We start from the raw sequence: 18,860 nt of genomic DNA on the forward strand, positions 1-18,860 counted from the left end.
GTACTTCTAGTGTCGGGGGTGTACTCCTAGTGTCGGGGGTGTACTCCTAGTGTCGGGGGTGTACTCCTAGTGTCGGGGGTGTACTCCTAGTGTCGAGGGTGTACTCCTAGTGTCGAGGGTGTACTCCTAGTGTCGAGGGTGTACTCCTAGTGTCGGGGGTGTACTCCTAGTGTCGAGGGTGTACTCCTAGTGTCGGGGGTGTACTCCTAGTGTCGGGGGTGTACTCCTAGTGTCGGGGGTGTACTCCTAGTGTCGGGGGTGTACTCCTAGTGTCGAGGGTGTACTCCTAGTGTCGAGGGTGTACTCCTAGTGTCGAGGGTGTACTCCTAGTGTCGAGGGTGTACTCCTAGTGTCGAGGGTGTACTCCTAGTGTCGAGGGTGTACTCCTAGTGTCGAGGGTGTACTCCTAGTGTCGAGGGTGTACTCCTAGTGTCGAGGGTGTACTCCTAGTGTCGAGGGTGTACTCCTAGTGTCGAGGGTGTACTCCTAGTGTCGAGGGTGTACTCCTAGTGTCGAGGGTGTACTCCTAGTGTCGAGGGTGTACTCCTAGTGTCGGGGTGTACTTCCAGTGTCGAGGGTGTACTCCTAGTGTCGAGGGTGTACTCCTAGTGTCGAGGGTGTACTCCTAGTGTCGAGGGTGTACTCCTAGTGTCGAGGGTGTACTCCTAGTGTCGAGGGTGTACTCCTAGTGTCGAGGGTGTACTCCTAGTGTCGAGGGTGTACTCCTAGTGTCGAGGGTGTACTCCTAGTGTCGAGGGTGTACTTCTAGTGTCGAGGGTGTACTTCTAGTGTCGAGGGTGTACTTCTAGTGTCGAGGGTGTACTCCTAGTGTCGAGGGTGTACTCCTAGTGTCGGGGGTGTACTCCTAGTGTCGGGGGTGTACTCCTAGTGTCGGGGATGCAGCTACTGCACAACAACCGGAACACATCAGTAAGTGTATGGAATGCAACCTGGACACAAACAACAATGCCGTATTTTGCGTTGCGGCCTAAAGTGACGTGGGGTCTCTATCAATGCGGTATTTCTATGTCTGTTGTAGTTGCGGTGATAAATCGGTCCCATTGTTTTAGTTCCTATCCGCTATAATGTACGTCCGCAGAGCGCTAGAGAACAGGGTGCTTGCCCCACTTCATTCCTCGTATTGAAGGTTTTAATCCTAGGAATATATAAGCAAATAGACGGAATATTGGGCAGACAAGGCAGCGGGAGGCAGAGGATGTCTTGCAGCGCCCCCTCTGGATGCTGTGCAGAAATAAAGCTCATGCTTTGCTGCTCCCCGTAGGGCCGACACGTTCATGTGATGGGATTTTTGTGAGCTGTGAAGTCAGCGCCGGCCGGCCGGCCGCTCCTCGCCGTGATGGGGGAGACACTGCAGGGCTTGTTTCTCTGAGATATGTAAACATTTCTCGGCCGGCTGATGTCATTCTCTTTCTGGAACACCTGAGGCACGACGTCGTCCGGGGCCTGCGGTTATCCTCCCCGCCCGGTCACCCAGATCAGATTTCAGGGAGTTTACGCCTTCATCTTGCGCACATCTGGGCTCTAGGAGGCTGATGTTACCTGCTAGCAATGCGCTTATCACAGATCGCATGTGGAGGCGCCGAGAGAAGTTTACTTATGTCAGGGGCGCACAACCATTTCCAAGGGCCGTAAGGTTACTCTCACCTGAGACATTTACAGTATATCCTAAGTATCTGCCACAAGAAATCGAAGGACACATACCTATTGTGAGAATAGGGGTCATCTCACCCCCCCCACCATCAGCACTCCAGAGAGGAGGAGACCATGTATGTGGCTCTCTCCATTGTAGATGATGGGTGTCCTATAAACTGCAATGGAGAGAGCTGCCTGCATTTACAATGCCTCTAACTCATATATTCTCCTTTCTGGAGGGAAAAAATGGTTAAGAGGCTTTACTCTACACAGCGCACACTTAGTACTTGTCCTAATCTATGGGGACCCAGACATGGCTACACAGAGCACCCTTAGTGCTTGTCCTAATATATGGGGACCCAGACATGGCTACACAGAGCACCCTTAGTGCTTGTCCTAATATATAGGGGACCCAGACATGACTATACAGGGCACCCTTACTGCTTGTCCTAATATATAGGGGACCCAGACATGACTATACAGGGCACCCTTACTACTTGTCCTAATATATAGGGGACCCAGACGTGGCTACACAGGGCACCCTTAGTACTTGTCCTAATATATGGGGACCCAGACATGGCTACACAGGGCACCCTTAGTACTTGTCCTAATATATGGGGACCCAGACGTGGCTACACAGTGCACCCTTAGTACTTGTCCTAATATATGGGGACCCAGACATGGCTACACAGGGCACCCTTAGTACTTGTCCTAATATATGGGGACCCAGACATGGCTACACAGTGCACCCTTAGTACTTGTCCTAATATATGGGGACCCAGACATGGCTACACAGAGCACCCTTAGTACTTGTCCTAATATATGGGGACCCAGACATGGCTACACAGTGCACCCTTAGTACTTGTCCTAATATATGGGGACCCAGACATGTCTACACAGTGCACCCTTAGTACTTGTCCTAATATATGGGGACCCAGACATGGCTACACAGGGCACCCTTACTGCTTGTCCTAATGTATGGGTGACCCAGACCTCGTTGGAAGTCACTCATGGTGGTTGGATTTTTCTACCTAATGTGGATTCACACTGAAACTGATCCACGGGAAACTCGTCACGATATATTTTGAAATTCTGCTTTCTGTTTTAAAACTGGTTGCAACCAGCTTGATTGTGCATCACACATAATACAGCGCAATACCAAGCAAAATCCTAGGCCTGTCTGGCTTCTCCATCTTCAGCCTCTGTGTGACGAAGGTGCTTGTTTTCTTCCTGCCCCTCAAACCAACAGGGGTTTGTTACCACCTTTCTGAAGTGCCTGGCCCTGAGACTAGCACGGCCTCTTCCGGAGTTCTGAGAGTCTCACTTCTCCTTGTTTGGACCTCTCAGGTCCCTCATAATTAAACTCCATAGACGGCCTAACACGCGGACTGTCTGCATGAATGGAGTGGGGTTCATTCCTCTCTTTCCCAGCTCCAGCAATCTAGACCCTTCTTCCTGGGTTACACGTTTTACTGTATCACCTTCCTCCTGAATAATTTGGCCCTTGGTATCTACTTCAAGCACTGTACTACTACAGCACCCCATACACATTCCACCCAGGTACTACTACAGCACCCCATACACATTCCACCCAGGTACTACTACAGCACCCCATACACATTCCACCCAGGTACTACTACAGCACCCCATACACATTCCACCCAGGTACTACTACAGCACCCCATTCACATTCCACCCAGGTACTACTACAGCACCCCATACACATTCCACCCAGGTACTACTAAAGCACCCCATTCACATTCCACCCAGGTACTACTACAGCACCCCATACACATTCCACCCAGGTACTACTACAGCACCCCATACACATTCCACCCAGGTACTACTACAGCACCCCATACACATTCCACCCAGGTACTACTACAGCACCCCATACACATTCCACCCAGGTACTACTACAGCACCCCATACACATTCCACCCAGGTACTACTACAGCACCCCATACACATTCCACCCAGGTACTACTACAGCACCCCATACACATTCCACCCAGGTACTACTACAGCACCCCATACACATTCCACCCAGGTACTACTACAGCACCCCATACACATTCCACCCAGGTACTACTACAGCACCCCATACACATTCCACCCAGGTACTACTACAGCACCCCATACACATTCCACCCAGGTACTACTACAGCACCCCATACACATTCCACCCAGGTACTACTACAGCACCCCATACACATTCCACCCAGGTACTACTACAGCACCCCATACACATTCCACCCAGGTACTACTACAGCACCCCATACACATTCCACCCAGACGGGGCTGTGCCATGGGGGCAGTTCTAGGTATCGTAATACAGCTTTAGCTTTGCCCATGTCCTTTGTGCATTTATTAGATATAGCATGAGAAAGTGCCCTGGCCACATGAGCTTACAATCTATGAGGGATAACTGATACTGAATAAGCATGTATAGCCCTGTCAGGGGAAGGCTTTATACCAGGGGTAGATTATAACCAATAAATACATCCATGGGTGTTCACTACTCAGATCGTTCATATGTCACTTCCCCCAACTAAAAGCACATAGATCACAACCCAGTCAGGTTTTTAGTGCTTCTTTTGTTCCAAGTGTTGTTTGCCTCGAAGTTACTATGGCTTTACCCCCACTGAGCAGCCACATGGCGCTGACCTCACACCTGGAGCATTGCCTTGCTTTTTAAAATCTTCTCCTCGGCACAATTATGGGGCTGTGATATTTTATTATCGGGCGTTTTGGACAAACTGTGATAACGTATCACCTTTCCCACCTCTTACATGCACAGGCCGTGTCCTTCATGGTGACTTTCATCCATCCTTAAATAACAGGTGATAATGCATTCTTGCTTCATCTCCTTGAAACCATCTGGAAGGTCTCTCCAAGCAAAGAACTCATTTTCTAACATTGCTGTTATACCTGACAGATCCTGAATGTGAGGTGTACATGACCATCTCTAATCCTCTGCCGGACGCCCCTTTACTTAATGAGTGCTGTAGGTACAAAGGTGTTACTACATGCAGTGAATGGCCACTTTATTAGACCCCATCTAGCAGCACATTAAACCTGCTTTGGTCTTCAGATCTGCAGTAACTCGTCGTGGCGTAGATTCCACTCGGTGATGAAATAATTTGGCAGGAATATCGGCCCCTGCGGACAGGAAGCCTCTTGTAGTTGCCGAAAATTAGCTGTTCAGTACATGTCGTGAAGGGGTCATCGATTCCTGCTGCTTGTGCCAAATTCTGACCTCCCATCAGCACGGAGCAACAGAAATCTGGGTCCATCTGACCAGGAGATGTTTTGCCGCTGCTCAGTGATACATGTTTTGCGCTCTTTTACCTGCTAGAGTCTCGTTTATTGTTTTTCACATAATGGTGCTGGAACTGGCTGCTCTAATAACCCGTTCGTGCTAAGGAACGAGTGTGGCGCAGTGTATTAAGGCAGCAGAAATACAGTCCTAAGCTCTTACTCATGACCTGAAGGTTGCAAGTTCAATCTGTGCATGGTTCAGGTAGCCGGCTCAAGGTTGACTCAACCTCCCATCCTTCCGAGGTCAGTAAAATGAGTACCGAGGTTGGTGGGGGTGTAATAAATGACCTGAAAGCACTGCGTAATAAGTTGGTGCTATACAAATAACAAGTCCCCTATCTATTTGTCACTGCATACATTACAGCCGTTCTGTAGTCTCTCCTCTTACAGACTTCAGTCTATGTGCCGCAGTTTCCTGATGACCTTTTTTTCACTAGTGGTTTAGCTGCTTGTAGTTTATAATTGCTCTGCTCTTGGAAAACCGCTCTCCTTCAACTGACTTCTTGCAAAGAAGAACGGCTGTAATGTAAAGCATAGGGGATGAACTTACAGCATCCCGGATTTCTGATGAGACAAGGTAGAATTTAGACAACTTCAGACTTGAATAGGCGATGCAAATAAAGGGAAGAGTCCCGGTTCACAGCTGGAGAGGATGAATGGGTGTCCTGTCTGTAGTCCTGCTGATTCCAGCACATGGCGCAGTGCTTCCCATGTCTTTGATACAATCCTCCCACCTGTCTGACTTGACTTAGATTCATCGCCTTCCTCCAGCATTAGATAAAAAACACTTTAGACTTGGTGCGGGCCTGTGATCCTGTAAAGCTGTTTGCTTCCCCCCGCGCCGCCTGCGCTCGCTGCACCCAGCTGCTTTTGATGTTGCTGAGTGCGCCTGCCAGACTCTCGGTCAAGCTGATTAGGCAATGAATTTGTGTATCACATCACGCTCCTCTCATCTCAGCTTTTTCCATTATTTCTTTTTTTTCTTTCCAAGGGTGCGAAAGTTTATATGCTGCGAGATCTCCTGACAAGGGGAACATCCGGCCGAGTCCGGTTATTAAGCCCAGAGGCATTATGTTGGCTTTATGACGGCGCAGTAAACAAGCCTTCTCTGCAGAAATACTTATGGGAAATGTTATTCTTTTATTGGCGGAGTCATAAAATACTGTATTTTGGGCAATTAAAAGTGGTTGATGTCTAACGAAGAGTTGTTAGAAGGTGAGATACAGGTAGCTCTCTGATCTCTAATGGAGGCTAGCGGCACGCTCTTACCAAATATTAGCTCTGCGGATGATAGGTCTCCAGACTGGGGGGTCCCTGTCTAGCCCATCACATAACAGCTACGTCCTCTCTACCAATTATAACCAATATAGCCAATAATGAGCCAATCATCGCTGTGCATATGAGCCAGTATAGGTAGATGGGTGCATGGAGCTGCATTGCAAGTAGAGATCTTGAACTCTGCGTTAGTGAAGTAGCAGAAAGCTGGAGAGAACTCTTATGATGATTAGAGATTAGCCGGGAGTTTAAAAGTTGGGCAAACTGTTAAATCCCCCGCCGCTCCAGAGCCGCCACTTCTGTGTCTCCGATGGTCTGCACCGACGATGGTGTGGCATGTATTACACCGGACCGCTGAGGTCACATAGATGTGCGGCACGCCATCACTGCCGGGGTGTAACGGGTGTAATTGGTTGTTTCTTCACACTTACTACTGCTGTCCCATTTTTTTTATGATATTGAACAATCCATTTAGGCTTTATATACAGTAAAGACTAAAGGAGAACCTCTTTTTGGAATGAGGACAAAACTGCAAATTTGGAGCAGCAAGTTTGAAGGGGCTGAACCTGCGGTCTGTAAAATCTGTTGCTCCCTCTTATGAGACATTTCAGTGTTGGAGAGGTGACTAATGTCTATTACTACCTGTTATCAGCCATTTGAGGCTGTAGTGCTCTTCACTGGCCCGAGTGCAGCATTACAAAGGATGATGGTGATTTCCGACTTCTCGTTATTTTAGTTCCTCTCGTTGTAACATGTAATAATCTGCAGGATATTTCTCACTTAATGTTTGTGTTTCTCTGGTTTCAGCTCCATTCCCCCATGAATTCGGTCAGCAGCACGGAGGACATCAAGCCTCCTCCTGGTATAAATGGCATTCTTAAAGTGCCACAGCACCCCTCAGGAGCTATGGCAGCCTTCACAAAGCACATCTGCGCCATCTGCGGGGACAGATCTTCAGGTAACTACTTGTCTGTTGTTGGGTCAGTTACATACATTAATCTGTAGGTGTGATGGTGAATCTACAAGGGTGACTACAGCTACTCTCCAGAAAACATTAAAGGGTTATTCCCATCTTGGCCTGTATAAGTGGCGGGGGGCGTATGGAAACGGCCAAGCAGGCTGTGCTACGTACTTTCCTTAACCCCCATAGAAGAGAATTGGGTTACGGAAACAGCATAGCACAGTAAGCGGCTCTGTTTCCTTGACTTGGGAGATATAGATACAGTATATCTCGCTGTGCTATGCTGCTTCCGTAACTTCCATTCACTTCTTTGGGAATAATGGAAACTGCCCAGAACGACCCTCTCGGCTGTTTCTGTACTCGCGACCTTCACATATAGCTGGGCCAGGGGAGACGGCACAAGAGGTAGTACCCACACTTATCGGAGTCTTATGGCATATCTTATGGATACACCATAAAAGTCTGAGATGAAAATACCCCTCTAAGACCGGGCCAGCCTATGGTGTGCGCCAGCAGCTTGCAAGACTGAAGTGAACTTTTACATGTTTTAGCGCCATTGTTTTACATACCAGTGCATGGGACCTTTAAAAATGCCCCTTAGTCTTTGTTGTCCCTCCATATGAAGACTTTCTGTCTGGGTATTATACAAAGCTACCAAGTGACAAGAGGCGCAATAGAGGAGCAGAATAGGTTGCTAAGTTTTTTGCTGAAATTGTAAGTTTTCAGTTTTGAGCCCGAATTCATAAATGTATAACTCTTAGAATACTGCTTGTTGTCGTCCTGCCCCCTCCCTGGGCTTTTTTTGGGTACATCCGTATCCTGCGAACTTTACAGTATTCCTCTACAGCTAAATCCATAGAGATACACCACAGATTCCACACCCGCATTAGGAGTGAACGTCCCTGTGGAAATCTGCGGTGTTTATGTAACGTGTGAGGATATCCTATAGATGCCTCTCTTCTCAGTATCCCAAACCCCCCCCCAAAAAAAGAAAAGAAAAGACAAAATAAGTCCCAATAAGCTCCTGCCTGATATTGGCTTGCAGGGTCTTTGTCATCTCCTAGGAGGCTTATAACTCCAGCAGTGGGCTCATAGGAGACGCGGGGCAGAGTCCGGAGACCCTTCCTCTACGCATCCTGTGGACCTCTCCGGCTCCCGCACATACTGAAAGGACTTCATTCTAATAGTCTATGGGATGTATAGGGTGGCGGACAGCAGAGGAGCAGTGAGGAAGTGGAACGGACGGATCTCCGGACTCCATTAGTTTATGGGGCTCACTGGACTTCTGTAAAGCCAATATTGGAATTATAATGTATACTATTTATTTCCTGATGCAGATTTTTTCCTCTGTCTGTTGTGTTTTATTCCCAGCATGCTCCAGGATTTTCTCATACGCTTCTATATAGAATGGGAAAACCGCATGGAAAAAATGGCATCAAAAAACGTTTCTACAAAGCGCATAAAAATCATGGCAGCTTTTCTTCTCGAAGTTGCAGGAAAACTCCATTATGTTGCAGGAAGCCTTAAACGGCGTATTTACAAGAGCAATAGAATAGAGAATGGAACCCATTGATTTCAATGGATTAGTTCACATTTCCGTATTTTGCTCTTGCATTTTGGTTGCGTGATTCCCCGCCGCCCGCCTCCATTCAGAGTAAACAGGCAGCCTTCGCAGATGAAAGCCTGTTTACACGTCTGATTGTTGTTTGTTTTTATGCCTACAAACAAGTGAATGAATGATCGCTTGTCATGTAATCGTTGGCTGCGTCTACGCTGAATGGTCTCACGCTGTGTCGCAGGATTCTACCGTTAGCTGAGCAGTAATCGTTCCGTGTAGAGGGGGCCGGGAACAGGTTTGTGTCAGAATTGTGTCTTTTATCCCAGTAGCCTCTTGTATCACCCCGGTGAAGGCTCGTTGTCCGCTGGGTAGCCCCTTCTCGTGCCGCCAGGACCTCCTCTGACATGTCTGTCTCCATCGTGTCTGGCATGTGGTTAGGAAGACAAAGTGAACTGTCTCTGCTACATTCCTCTGGAGTCCGGCGGGACCCTTCTCAAATGAGAGATCATCAACTAAATGTCTGCAATAATGGTGCATGAAAGTAATCCAGAAGAGGGCGCTCCCCTCTGATAAATGGCGCAGTGTGCGGGCATGCCGGGCGCAGGTAGACGGAGCGTGCCAACTGCTTACAGTTAGGAAATGGCGTGATCAACAATTCCTCCACATAGACTTATTATTGTCTTTGGCTTTCTAGAAAGTGAGAGCGATTACCCAACAGAATGTAGTAGAGGAAGACTGGCGGAACTTCTGGAGCTTGTAGTTCCCCAGCAGTTAGAAGAACACAAGAGTCATAGATAATTTTGTGCAGTTTTTTTCCGCGTCTCTACTCGGATCATTCCCGTGCTCGGCGCGCGTTCTTCGTGTGTATCTTCGTTTCTATACGGCACACCACCGTCTGGTAAAGAACGTCACAGGATAAATGCAGGTTTGTGTGGAGCTTAATGTAGTTTACCAGGCCTCAAGTCATTGTGTCAGGAGAAAGCTTCCCACTGCAGTCAGTATAGGGCAGCGTTATGGGGATATTCATGGTCCTTGCCGAGGCCGAGCGCACAGTTACATGTTCCTCCTTTCTCCATTTGTAACGTGTTTCTTTAACTGTCATACAGCTTTCTAGTGAATGGCTTGGCGGCATTCTAAGTGCTGTCACTGCTGCTCTCTAGTGAATGAATAGGCGGCATTCTAAGTGCTGTCACTGCTGCTCTCTAGTGAATGAATAGGCGGCATTCTAAGTGCTGTCACTCCTGCTCTCTAGTGAATGGATAGGCGGCATTCTAAGTGCTGTCACTGCTGCTCTCTAGTGAATGAATAGGCGGCATTCTAAGTGCTGTCACTGCTGCTCTCTAGTGAATGGATAGGTTGTGGTCCTAGTGATGTCACTCCTGCTCTCTAGTGAATGGATAGGTTGTGGTCCTAGTGATGTCACCACTGCTCTCTAGTGAATGGATAGGTTGTGGTCCTAGTGATGTCACCACTGCTCTCTAGTGAATGGATAGGTTGTGGTCCTAGTGATGTCACCACTGCTCTCTAGTGAATGGATAGGTTGTGGTCCTAGTGATGTCACCACTGCTCTCTAGTGAATGGATAGGTTGTGGTCCTAGTGATGTCACCACTGCTCTCTAGTAAATGGATAGGTTTCTATCCCAGTGATGTCGCTGCTGCTCTCTAATGAATGAATAGGTTGCTGTCCCAGTGATGTTGCTGCTGCTCTCTAATGAATGGATAGGTTGCGGTTCTAGTGATGTCACTGCTGCTCTATAGTGAAGAGAGAGGCTGCAGTTCTAGTGATGTCACTGCTGCTTTATAGTGAACAGATAGGCTGCAGTCCTAGTGATGTCACTGCTGCTTTATAGTGAAGAGAGAGGCTGCAGTCCTAGTGATGTCACTGCTGCTTTATAGTGAAGAGAGAGGCTGCAGTTCTAGTGATGTCACTGCTGCTTTATAGTGAAGAGAGAGGCTGCAGTTCTAGTGATGTCACTGCTGCTTTATAGTGAAGAGAGAGGCTGCAGTTCTAGTGATGTCACTGCTGCTTTACAGTGAAGAGAGAGGCTGCAGTCCTAGTGATGTCACTGCTGCTTTATAGTGAAGAGAGAGGCTGCAGTCCTAGTGATGTCACTGCTGCTTTACAGTGAAGAGAGAGGCTGCAGTCCTAGTGATGTCACTGCTGCTTTACAGTGAAGAGAGAGGCTGCAGTCCTAGTGATGTCACTGCTGCTTTATAGTGAAGAGAGAGGCTGCAGTCCTAGTGATGTCACTGCTGCTTTATAGTGAAGAGAGAGGCTGCAGTCCTAGTGATGTCACTGCTGCTTTATAGTGAAGAGAGAGGCTGCAGTCCTAGTGATGTCACTGCTGCTTTATAGTGAAGAGAGAGGCTGCAGTTCTAGTGATGTCACTGCTGCTTTATAGTGAAGAGAGAGGCTGCAGTTCTAGTGATGTCACTGCTGCTTTACAGTGAAGAGAGAGGCTGCAGTCCTAGTGATGTCACTGCTGCTTTATAGTGAAGAGAGAGGCTGCAGTCCTAGTGATGTCACTGCTGCTTTACAGTGAAGAGAGAGGCTGCAGTCCTAGTGATGTCACTGCTGCTTTACAGTGAAGAGAGAGGCTGCAGTCCTAGTGATGTCACTGCTGCTTTATAGTGGAGAGAGGCTGCAGTCCTAGTGATGTCACTGCTGCTTTATAGTGAAGAGAGAGGCTGCAGTCCTAGTGATGTCACTGCTGCTTTATAGTGAAGAGAGAGGCTGCAGTTCTAGTGATGTCACTGCTGCTTTACAGTGAAGAGAGAGGCTGCAGTCCTAGTGATGTCACTGCTGCTTTATAGTGAAGAGAGAGGCTGCAGTCCTAGTGATGTCACTGCTGCTTTACAGTGAAGAGAGAGGCTGCAGTCCTAGTGATGTCACTGCTGCTTTATAGTGAAGAGAGAGGCTGCAGTCCTAGTGATGTCACTGCTGCTTTATAGTGAAGAGAGAGGCTGCAGTCCTAGTGATGTCACTGCTGCTTTATAGTGAAGAGAGAGGCTGCAGTCCTAGTGATGTCACTGCTGCTTTATAGTGAAGAGAGAGGCTGCAGTCCTAGTGATGTCACTGCTGCTTTATAGTGAACAGAGAGGCTGCAGTCCTAGTGATGTCACTGCTGCTTTATAGTGAAGAGAGAGGCTGCAGTCCTAGTGATGTCACCAAAACTGATGTAAGGACAGAAATGTAATTGATCAGTATGAATACAGTTGCAGGGTCTACGTTAGAATGTAACACGATTGCATTCACTATCCTACAGGTAAACACTATGGAGTCTACAGCTGTGAAGGATGCAAAGGCTTCTTCAAGCGGACAGTTCGGAAGGACCTCACTTACACGTGCAGAGATAACAAGGACTGCCTGATTGACAAGCGGCAGCGGAACCGGTGTCAGTATTGTCGTTATCAGAAGTGTCTTGCTATGGGCATGAAGAGAGAAGGTAAGAACCCGCATAGCTCTCCAAGGACCCCCAGCATTCCCCACTAGCAACTGGGGTCCTAGCTCCACCCCAACCCTTACAGCACAGTTACTATCATAGCCATGCATGATGATATGATTTACTGATGTAATGCAATAATTTAGTACAAAAGTGCAGCAACTTAAACAACAACCTACTTTAAAAGGGGTTATCGAGGTTCTGGAGTTTAATTATGGATACAAATGTGTTAAAATGTATTTATCAGTCCTCTGCTGAGAGAACGGCACTCGACTGCTGAGGCCTCTGATTGGCTGCAGTGGTCAGGTGATAGCCAACAAAGAACGGGAGGAACGCGTGAGCGGCAGCTCTGGAACCCCCCCCTGGTCGGAGGACGGCAAGCGCCTCTGCTTGTGTTATTTTAACACATTTGCACCTTTTAATGGTCCCGCAGCCGGACAACCCCTTTGTCTCTATTCAGTCCAGCAGTTTCTGAGTTGCCTCTGATTGTTGGAGAGCTGGGTAACACCATACGGGTTCCAATACGTCGTCCAGCTTTCCCAGACCCCTGCATGGCAGTTTTGCCGCGTTACTAGAAGTGGGTGACGTCTGATGTGGCTCGTTGCCCGGTCCTCCCAGAAAGAGATGGAACTCGGAAGCGGCTGAAGGGAATATTACCTTGTGCATGTAGGGGAGGATGTGATGATTTGGCCTGGAACGCCGAGGCAATGTGTATATAATCCGGCCCCCTGCAGCGTACGCAGGGCCCGGGACACTTACTCTTCTAGCTCTCGGCGTATCATGTTCCAGCCGCAGTCAGCACAGGCTTTTGTTAATCGATGTTGTATAGTGAAATGTAAGCTCTTGTACATATTGACATTAATTCTCTGTAAATGTTTGTGTAGTTTTAGGCAGCTGGACGGCTGCCGGTAAGAAGTTTGTGATAAGGAATGAGGGAATATTAGATGAGCCGCTCCATCCACCACGAGGCTCTTATCTTGACCACCCATCAGGTGATAATCTATACCTATCTAACATGCTACACTTGTCATGACCCCACACTGTCAATTTCAGGAGAGGACAGATTTTATGTCCGTATTTACCTGCATGACTACGGGTGCTTTTAGACGAGCCGATTGATCGTTTGCACAAGGTCAGAGTTACGCTGCGTTTAGACTGAACGACTATCGTTAGGAATATCGTCCCAACCAGTGAGGTTTAAACGCGAACCGGCGAGAATCACGCGCTCCGTGTTCGGCGGTCAGTTCCAGTCAGCATAAACATCCGCGGCGGCTCATTCACTTATGGTGCAGTTTAAACCCTGATCGTTAACAATCAATGAGAAACGGGCTGCCCAAGCGCAGATGAGCTGGCGATGACATCAGCAGCTCGTTCGCACAGGGGGGCGAGAAGCGTGAGATTCTCGTCCCGTGTCCATGAGGCGTTGGCTCGTTCACTCTGAGCCTGTATACTGTACATCGTTGGCTCGTTCACTGAGCCTGTATACTGTACATCGTTGGCTCGTTCACTCTCAGCCTGTATACTGTACATCGTTGGCTCGTTCAAACGAGAAACATTCAGTCATTCAGTCTTTCACATTTGCTGTATAAGTGACTGAGAGGGACGGAACGAGCGCCGCTAAACCCAACGCTAAGTCAACGATGATTTTTCCTCCTGCGTAACATAAATGCCGAGCGAAAAGCGCACGATTCTTGTTCATAGCTTGGTTGTTGACGCTCGTTTAGACCGAACGATTATCACTTTCGCTCATTTGACCAGTTTTTTAAATATATTTTTAAACGGTAATCATCCCGTCTAAAAGCACCCCATATTACTGGCTGCACCCCCCGTCTGTCATCGCACGACTGGTAAAATAATCCAGATCTAAACCCCCAATTTGTCTGTCTGCGGTAATGAAAGAGAACCTGCCGCCATCTAGATAGTCTGATTGGCTCTCTGTCCTGCTGTAGTTACTGGCGTTATATGGTGGTGATGATACATGTGTGGAGACGTACCGGATAGGAGTCGCGTTGTGTCATCGCTGCTGCCCATCCTTTACCAGAAATGGAAAGAAATAGAAAGCGGATAAAGAGAATTTTTGGCATCGTGTAGATTTAACACCTTTTCCGTCTTCACATTCCACTACCTTTTTCCTCCTCCTGACGATGTAGCTGGACGTGGCCGTGGTTTTTGCATGCAGAGTTAGTTTTTTATAGTCCACTTTTCTAATTATTTTTTTAGAGGTTGGGGGGGGTCATGGTGGGGGGGGCATTCTATTGTTGCATCTTTTGTTGTTGTGCATGGTGTTAGCTCTATTATACAGGTTGCTATGATTGCAGTGATCATCACACAAGGGAGGTTCCCAATGTGATCAGATGATCACTTCTATAGTGCCTTGGTGCATTCCATATAGGTCTGTTTCAGACGAGACGTTACATCTGTATGTCATCAGTATATCCATCCACTCGCCTCTGTATACTGATCAGTATTTGCCCAATAGAGAAGAATAGGAATACAGAGGCAAAAACAAAGGGAAGTGGCCATACTGCGGCATTATTGCTTGTCCGTAATAAAGTGATGTAGCCATGGCTGGTCTGGAGTTTATGGCAACCTTTGGGTCTAACCTCTTAGTTACTGCCAGTCCTGGCCATTGTGATGTGTTATATAACCTCTACCTGCAGTCGCTGCACGTCTACTGTACATGACTATATGTCCATTTGTAGGAAGGGGTTAAACTTTATAGTCTCTAGCGATTACTTCACGAGGCTAATGGCCGAATGGTTGAGTCACACTCAAGCCGCCTGTCGGGAAGTACTACTCATTGGCAGACCAGAGCTCAGGCGGCTGGCAGAGAGGCAGGGCGACCTGTGGGTCGGCATGATGCTATGCAACAGCCAAACACTGATATTACTACTACCATGTTTTCCCTAAAATAAGACCGTATCGTATATTAATTTTGGCCCTAAAAGTGGTACCAGGTCTTATTTGGGGGGGGGGGGGTGTCTTATACTTACCTAGCAGGCTTGGTCCAGGTCCCGCTGCTCTCCACATCTTCGGCGCTCTTCAAGCAGTCTTCAGTCACTCATACAACATCACTTCCTGGTTACAGGATTCATACATCCCGCCTCCAGGAAGCGATTGCTGTGATTGGCTGAGCAGTCTGAGCAGCAGTGGAAGAACCAATCAACAACCATCGCGTTGTAGAAGCGGGATTTATGAATTAGCTGAGCCGTGGCCGATCACAGCCATCACATTGGTTCATAGCCTCCTGGAGTTGGGATTTATGAATTCCATATCCTGGAAGTGATGTACGAGCGGCTGAGGACTGTGGGTACCACGCTGAAGTTCTAGAAAGCAGAGTGGGAGACCTGGACCAAGCCTTCTAGGTAATATTTCTTTTTTTTTATTGTTTTTTTATGTAGTGTAACTAGTGCTTATTTTCAGGATAGGGCTTATATTTCAAGCCTCCCTGAAAAAAATTGGGCTAGGGCTTATTTTCAGGGTAGGTCTTATTTTTAGGGATACGGGGTTTGTAGACACAAGTTAATCAGTCTGAACCCACATTTAAAGATATATAAGTTTGACAATTACTAAAAATGTACTGAGTCCACTTCCTCACTGACTTCACAGATGGGTAATATCTTCTTTCATGTTCCCTTTCTCAGACATAATATCCCAAAAATATCATTAGGCTGTACTGCAGCAGAGAACTGTAGTAATGATTTGGGGGACAGGATCACCCCGGCTTTGAAAGATCTTAGTATACACTCGATTATGGCCTTATATGCTAAAACTGATGATCTGGAAAGTAAGTTCTACTGACACAACTCCGATAGTTGGAGTGCCTGAAATGATTGCAGGCGATTCTCCATCAGCGCATACAGAAGAATGTCTCCAGTCGGTGTTTGGCCAAGAAACGCTAACCCACTTATATGTGGTGGACAGAGCACATGGCGTTCCTGGCCGACCACGACCGACATCACAGCCTGTATTCGTGAAATTGCTGCACTCCAAGGATCATGGTGATACTTCCATAAGGTACATGACCAACCAGACATTACCGATGCCAACAAAATACCCTTCTTTCCAGATTATTCTGCAGAGATCCAAAGACATAGAGCCAGGTTTATTGATGTGAAAAGCCACCTCGGCATCCACAAGTCACATCTGCTGCGCTCCACCAGCGAGGCTTTGGGTGGTGGCCTTCGGTACAACACATTCTTTAAATGATCCCAAGCAAGCCGTACTCTGGATAGATCAACTCGAACAAGAAATAAGACGCTCCGCTCTGCCAAGCTTACATGGGTCCAATTTAATAAGCTTTCAGTAAAGTAAAAAGTACTTTGCTATAAGAATGACGGCTTTAAGAACTTACTGACTATAACTGTAGGTAACATACACCATTCATTATTCCCTCACTACCCAAGTTTTTGCCTCTATGCCCCTTCTCTCCTTTCTTTCCTTCACCCTCTCCTTTTTCTTACCTCGTCTCTCCCTTCCCTACTTTCTGCCTACCCCCCCCCCCCACCTTTTTTTTATGCAAGATGCTGTGGAGCTCTTTACAAAGCAGGTAGCTTTACTGTTAGGAGTGGAAAACTTACTGCAAAATTGCCTTGTTCAGGTTGAGCCTCTAGTACCCTGTTGAACCGCCTCTAGCTTGGATACAAGATGTGATACAGGCTGGCATGGAGGCTCTAGTACCCTGTTGTACCACCTCTAGCTTGGATACAAGATGTGATACAGGCAGCCATGGAGGCTCTAGTCCCCTGTTGAACTGCCCCTAGCTTGGATACAAGATGTGATACGGGTGGGCATGGAGGCTCTAGTACCCTGTTGTACCGCCTCTAGCTTGGATACAAGGTGCAATACAGGTGGGCATGGAAACTGAGTCGACGGTGGGTGTTACAGGCCGTACATGTAATAGGGGCCGTGAGACCAAATGTCCTTCAGCCAAGTGCCTGAAAATGGTTCCGCCAGACACAGGGGTGTAATGCTGGCGCCCCCTGGCTCTAGATGGTGGACAACGAAACAGTTGAGGCTGTTCGTGCTTGTTGGATGATCAGACGCTCCTCTCTACTGGTGGATTGTAGGGGGCGTCCTCAGCCCGGTCACCTTGTGTGCCCTCACACATCCACTGGTCCCAACACCCCCTAACAATCTGGTCAGAAGCTCCTCTTTACTGGTGGTCTGTAGGGAAGTCCTGAGCCCGGTCACCTTATGTGCCCTCACACATCCACTGGTCCCAACACCTCCTAACAGTCTGGTCAGACGCTCCTCTCTACTGGTGGTCTGTAGGGGGCGCCCTGAGCCCGGTCACCTTGTTACCCCTTGCACATCCACTGGTCCCAACACCTCCTAACAGTCTGGTCAGAACGGCCCGGTGGGGAACAATTCATCAATACGACCATCCAGCTTCTCACATCCCAATAATGCGCCCCTCTCAGACTCAGGTAACGGTGTGAAATCTCTTTTCTGAGTCGTAGAGGCGTCTAGTAGCCAACAAGCGGAAGAAGAGGTTACTACACACAAGGAGCCTCCGAGAGCCTCTCATAAGCCAAGGGGGGAACCACTTTTAGGGCCTCCGGTGACAAGACCGTTCATCTAATCTCCACAGCTCTCATCATTTATATATCTGCCTGAGATGAAACTGCAGAACAAGTTTGGCAGTAGAATGGCAACAACTTCTAGGGTTGGGAGTGTGTTTTTGACAATGAGGGTATACTTTCTTGTTCTTATAATGCTGGTGGGACTGACATGGAGGATGAACATTTACTTCATCTGTTCATGTATGTGGTGATGACTGCAGGTGATCAGCTAACATTCCTTACTTGGAATATTAGAGGCATGGGAGACTCGTTTAATTGAAAGACCATGTTTAATTACATGATGCATTTTCTACCTGTAGCTCTGTGTTTCCACAAGACTCATTTTCGGCAGACGCTTTATTCTGCCTAAATAAATCATAGATGGGCCATTCTTATCAGCATTCAGTCTTTTCGGGTAGGTGTCTATCAGCATGGCACATCTTGACTTTGCAATCTTTGCCCACTCTTCCTTTTAGAAGCCCTCTTAATCTGTCGGACTGTGAGGGCGTTTCGTGTGTAGCGCCCTCTTCATGGCAGCTCACAGATCCTCAATGGAGTTCAGGTCTGTGCTCTGGCTGGGTCATCCCACAACTTTGATCTTCTGGTGAAGCCATTTTTTTTTTAGTAATTTGGAGGTGTGCCTTTAGTTGTTGCCGTGTTGAAAGATGAAATTTGTCTTCATAATTAGCTTTTTAGCCGAGGCCGCAAGGTTTTGTGCCAAAATGGGCTGATATTTGGAACTGTTCATAATTCCCTCCAACTTGACTAAAGCCCCAGTTCCAACAGCCCCAAAGCATAATGCTGCCCCGACCATCTTCACTGCAGATATGGTGTTCTGCTTGTGTTTGCTTTGCGCCAGACATACATTTTGGAATTCTGGCCAACAAGGCCCCCCTCGGTCTCATCAGATATAACACGTTCTCCCAGACTTGATGGAGGTTTTGGCAAAACATAGCTGGGCTTGTTTTTTTTATTTGCTAGAGAAGGCTTCTGTCTATACCCCACAGCCCAGACATATGAAGAACACGAGAAATGGTTGTCACATGACTACACAACCAGTACTTGCCAGAAACTCCTGCAGCTCC

General features: G+C 47.7%; 1 protein-coding gene across 4 annotated transcripts in view; it reads left to right on the forward strand.

The window, feature by feature from the left end:
- RXRA (retinoid X receptor alpha) overlaps nucleotides 1-18,860 on the forward strand; it is a 175,965-nt gene that overhangs the window by 121,712 nt on the left and 35,393 nt on the right. For 3 of the 4 annotated variants that reach the window (XM_066580229.1, XM_066580230.1, XM_066580232.1), the window contains 3 exons: nucleotides 7,057-7,207; nucleotides 12,035-12,214; nucleotides 13,096-13,203. In XM_066580229.1, the coding sequence (XP_066436326.1) occupies nucleotides 7,057-7,207; nucleotides 12,035-12,214; nucleotides 13,096-13,203 (439 nt within the window). The remainder of the gene's footprint in view (nucleotides 1-7,056; nucleotides 7,208-12,034; nucleotides 12,215-13,095; nucleotides 13,204-18,860) is intronic. The other variant, XM_066580231.1, reaches the window with a different exon arrangement.

Source organism: Eleutherodactylus coqui, chromosome 10, assembly GCF_035609145.1.
Source record: "Eleutherodactylus coqui strain aEleCoq1 chromosome 10, aEleCoq1.hap1, whole genome shotgun sequence".
Classification (NCBI taxonomy): Eukaryota; Metazoa; Chordata; class Amphibia; order Anura; family Eleutherodactylidae; genus Eleutherodactylus; species Eleutherodactylus coqui.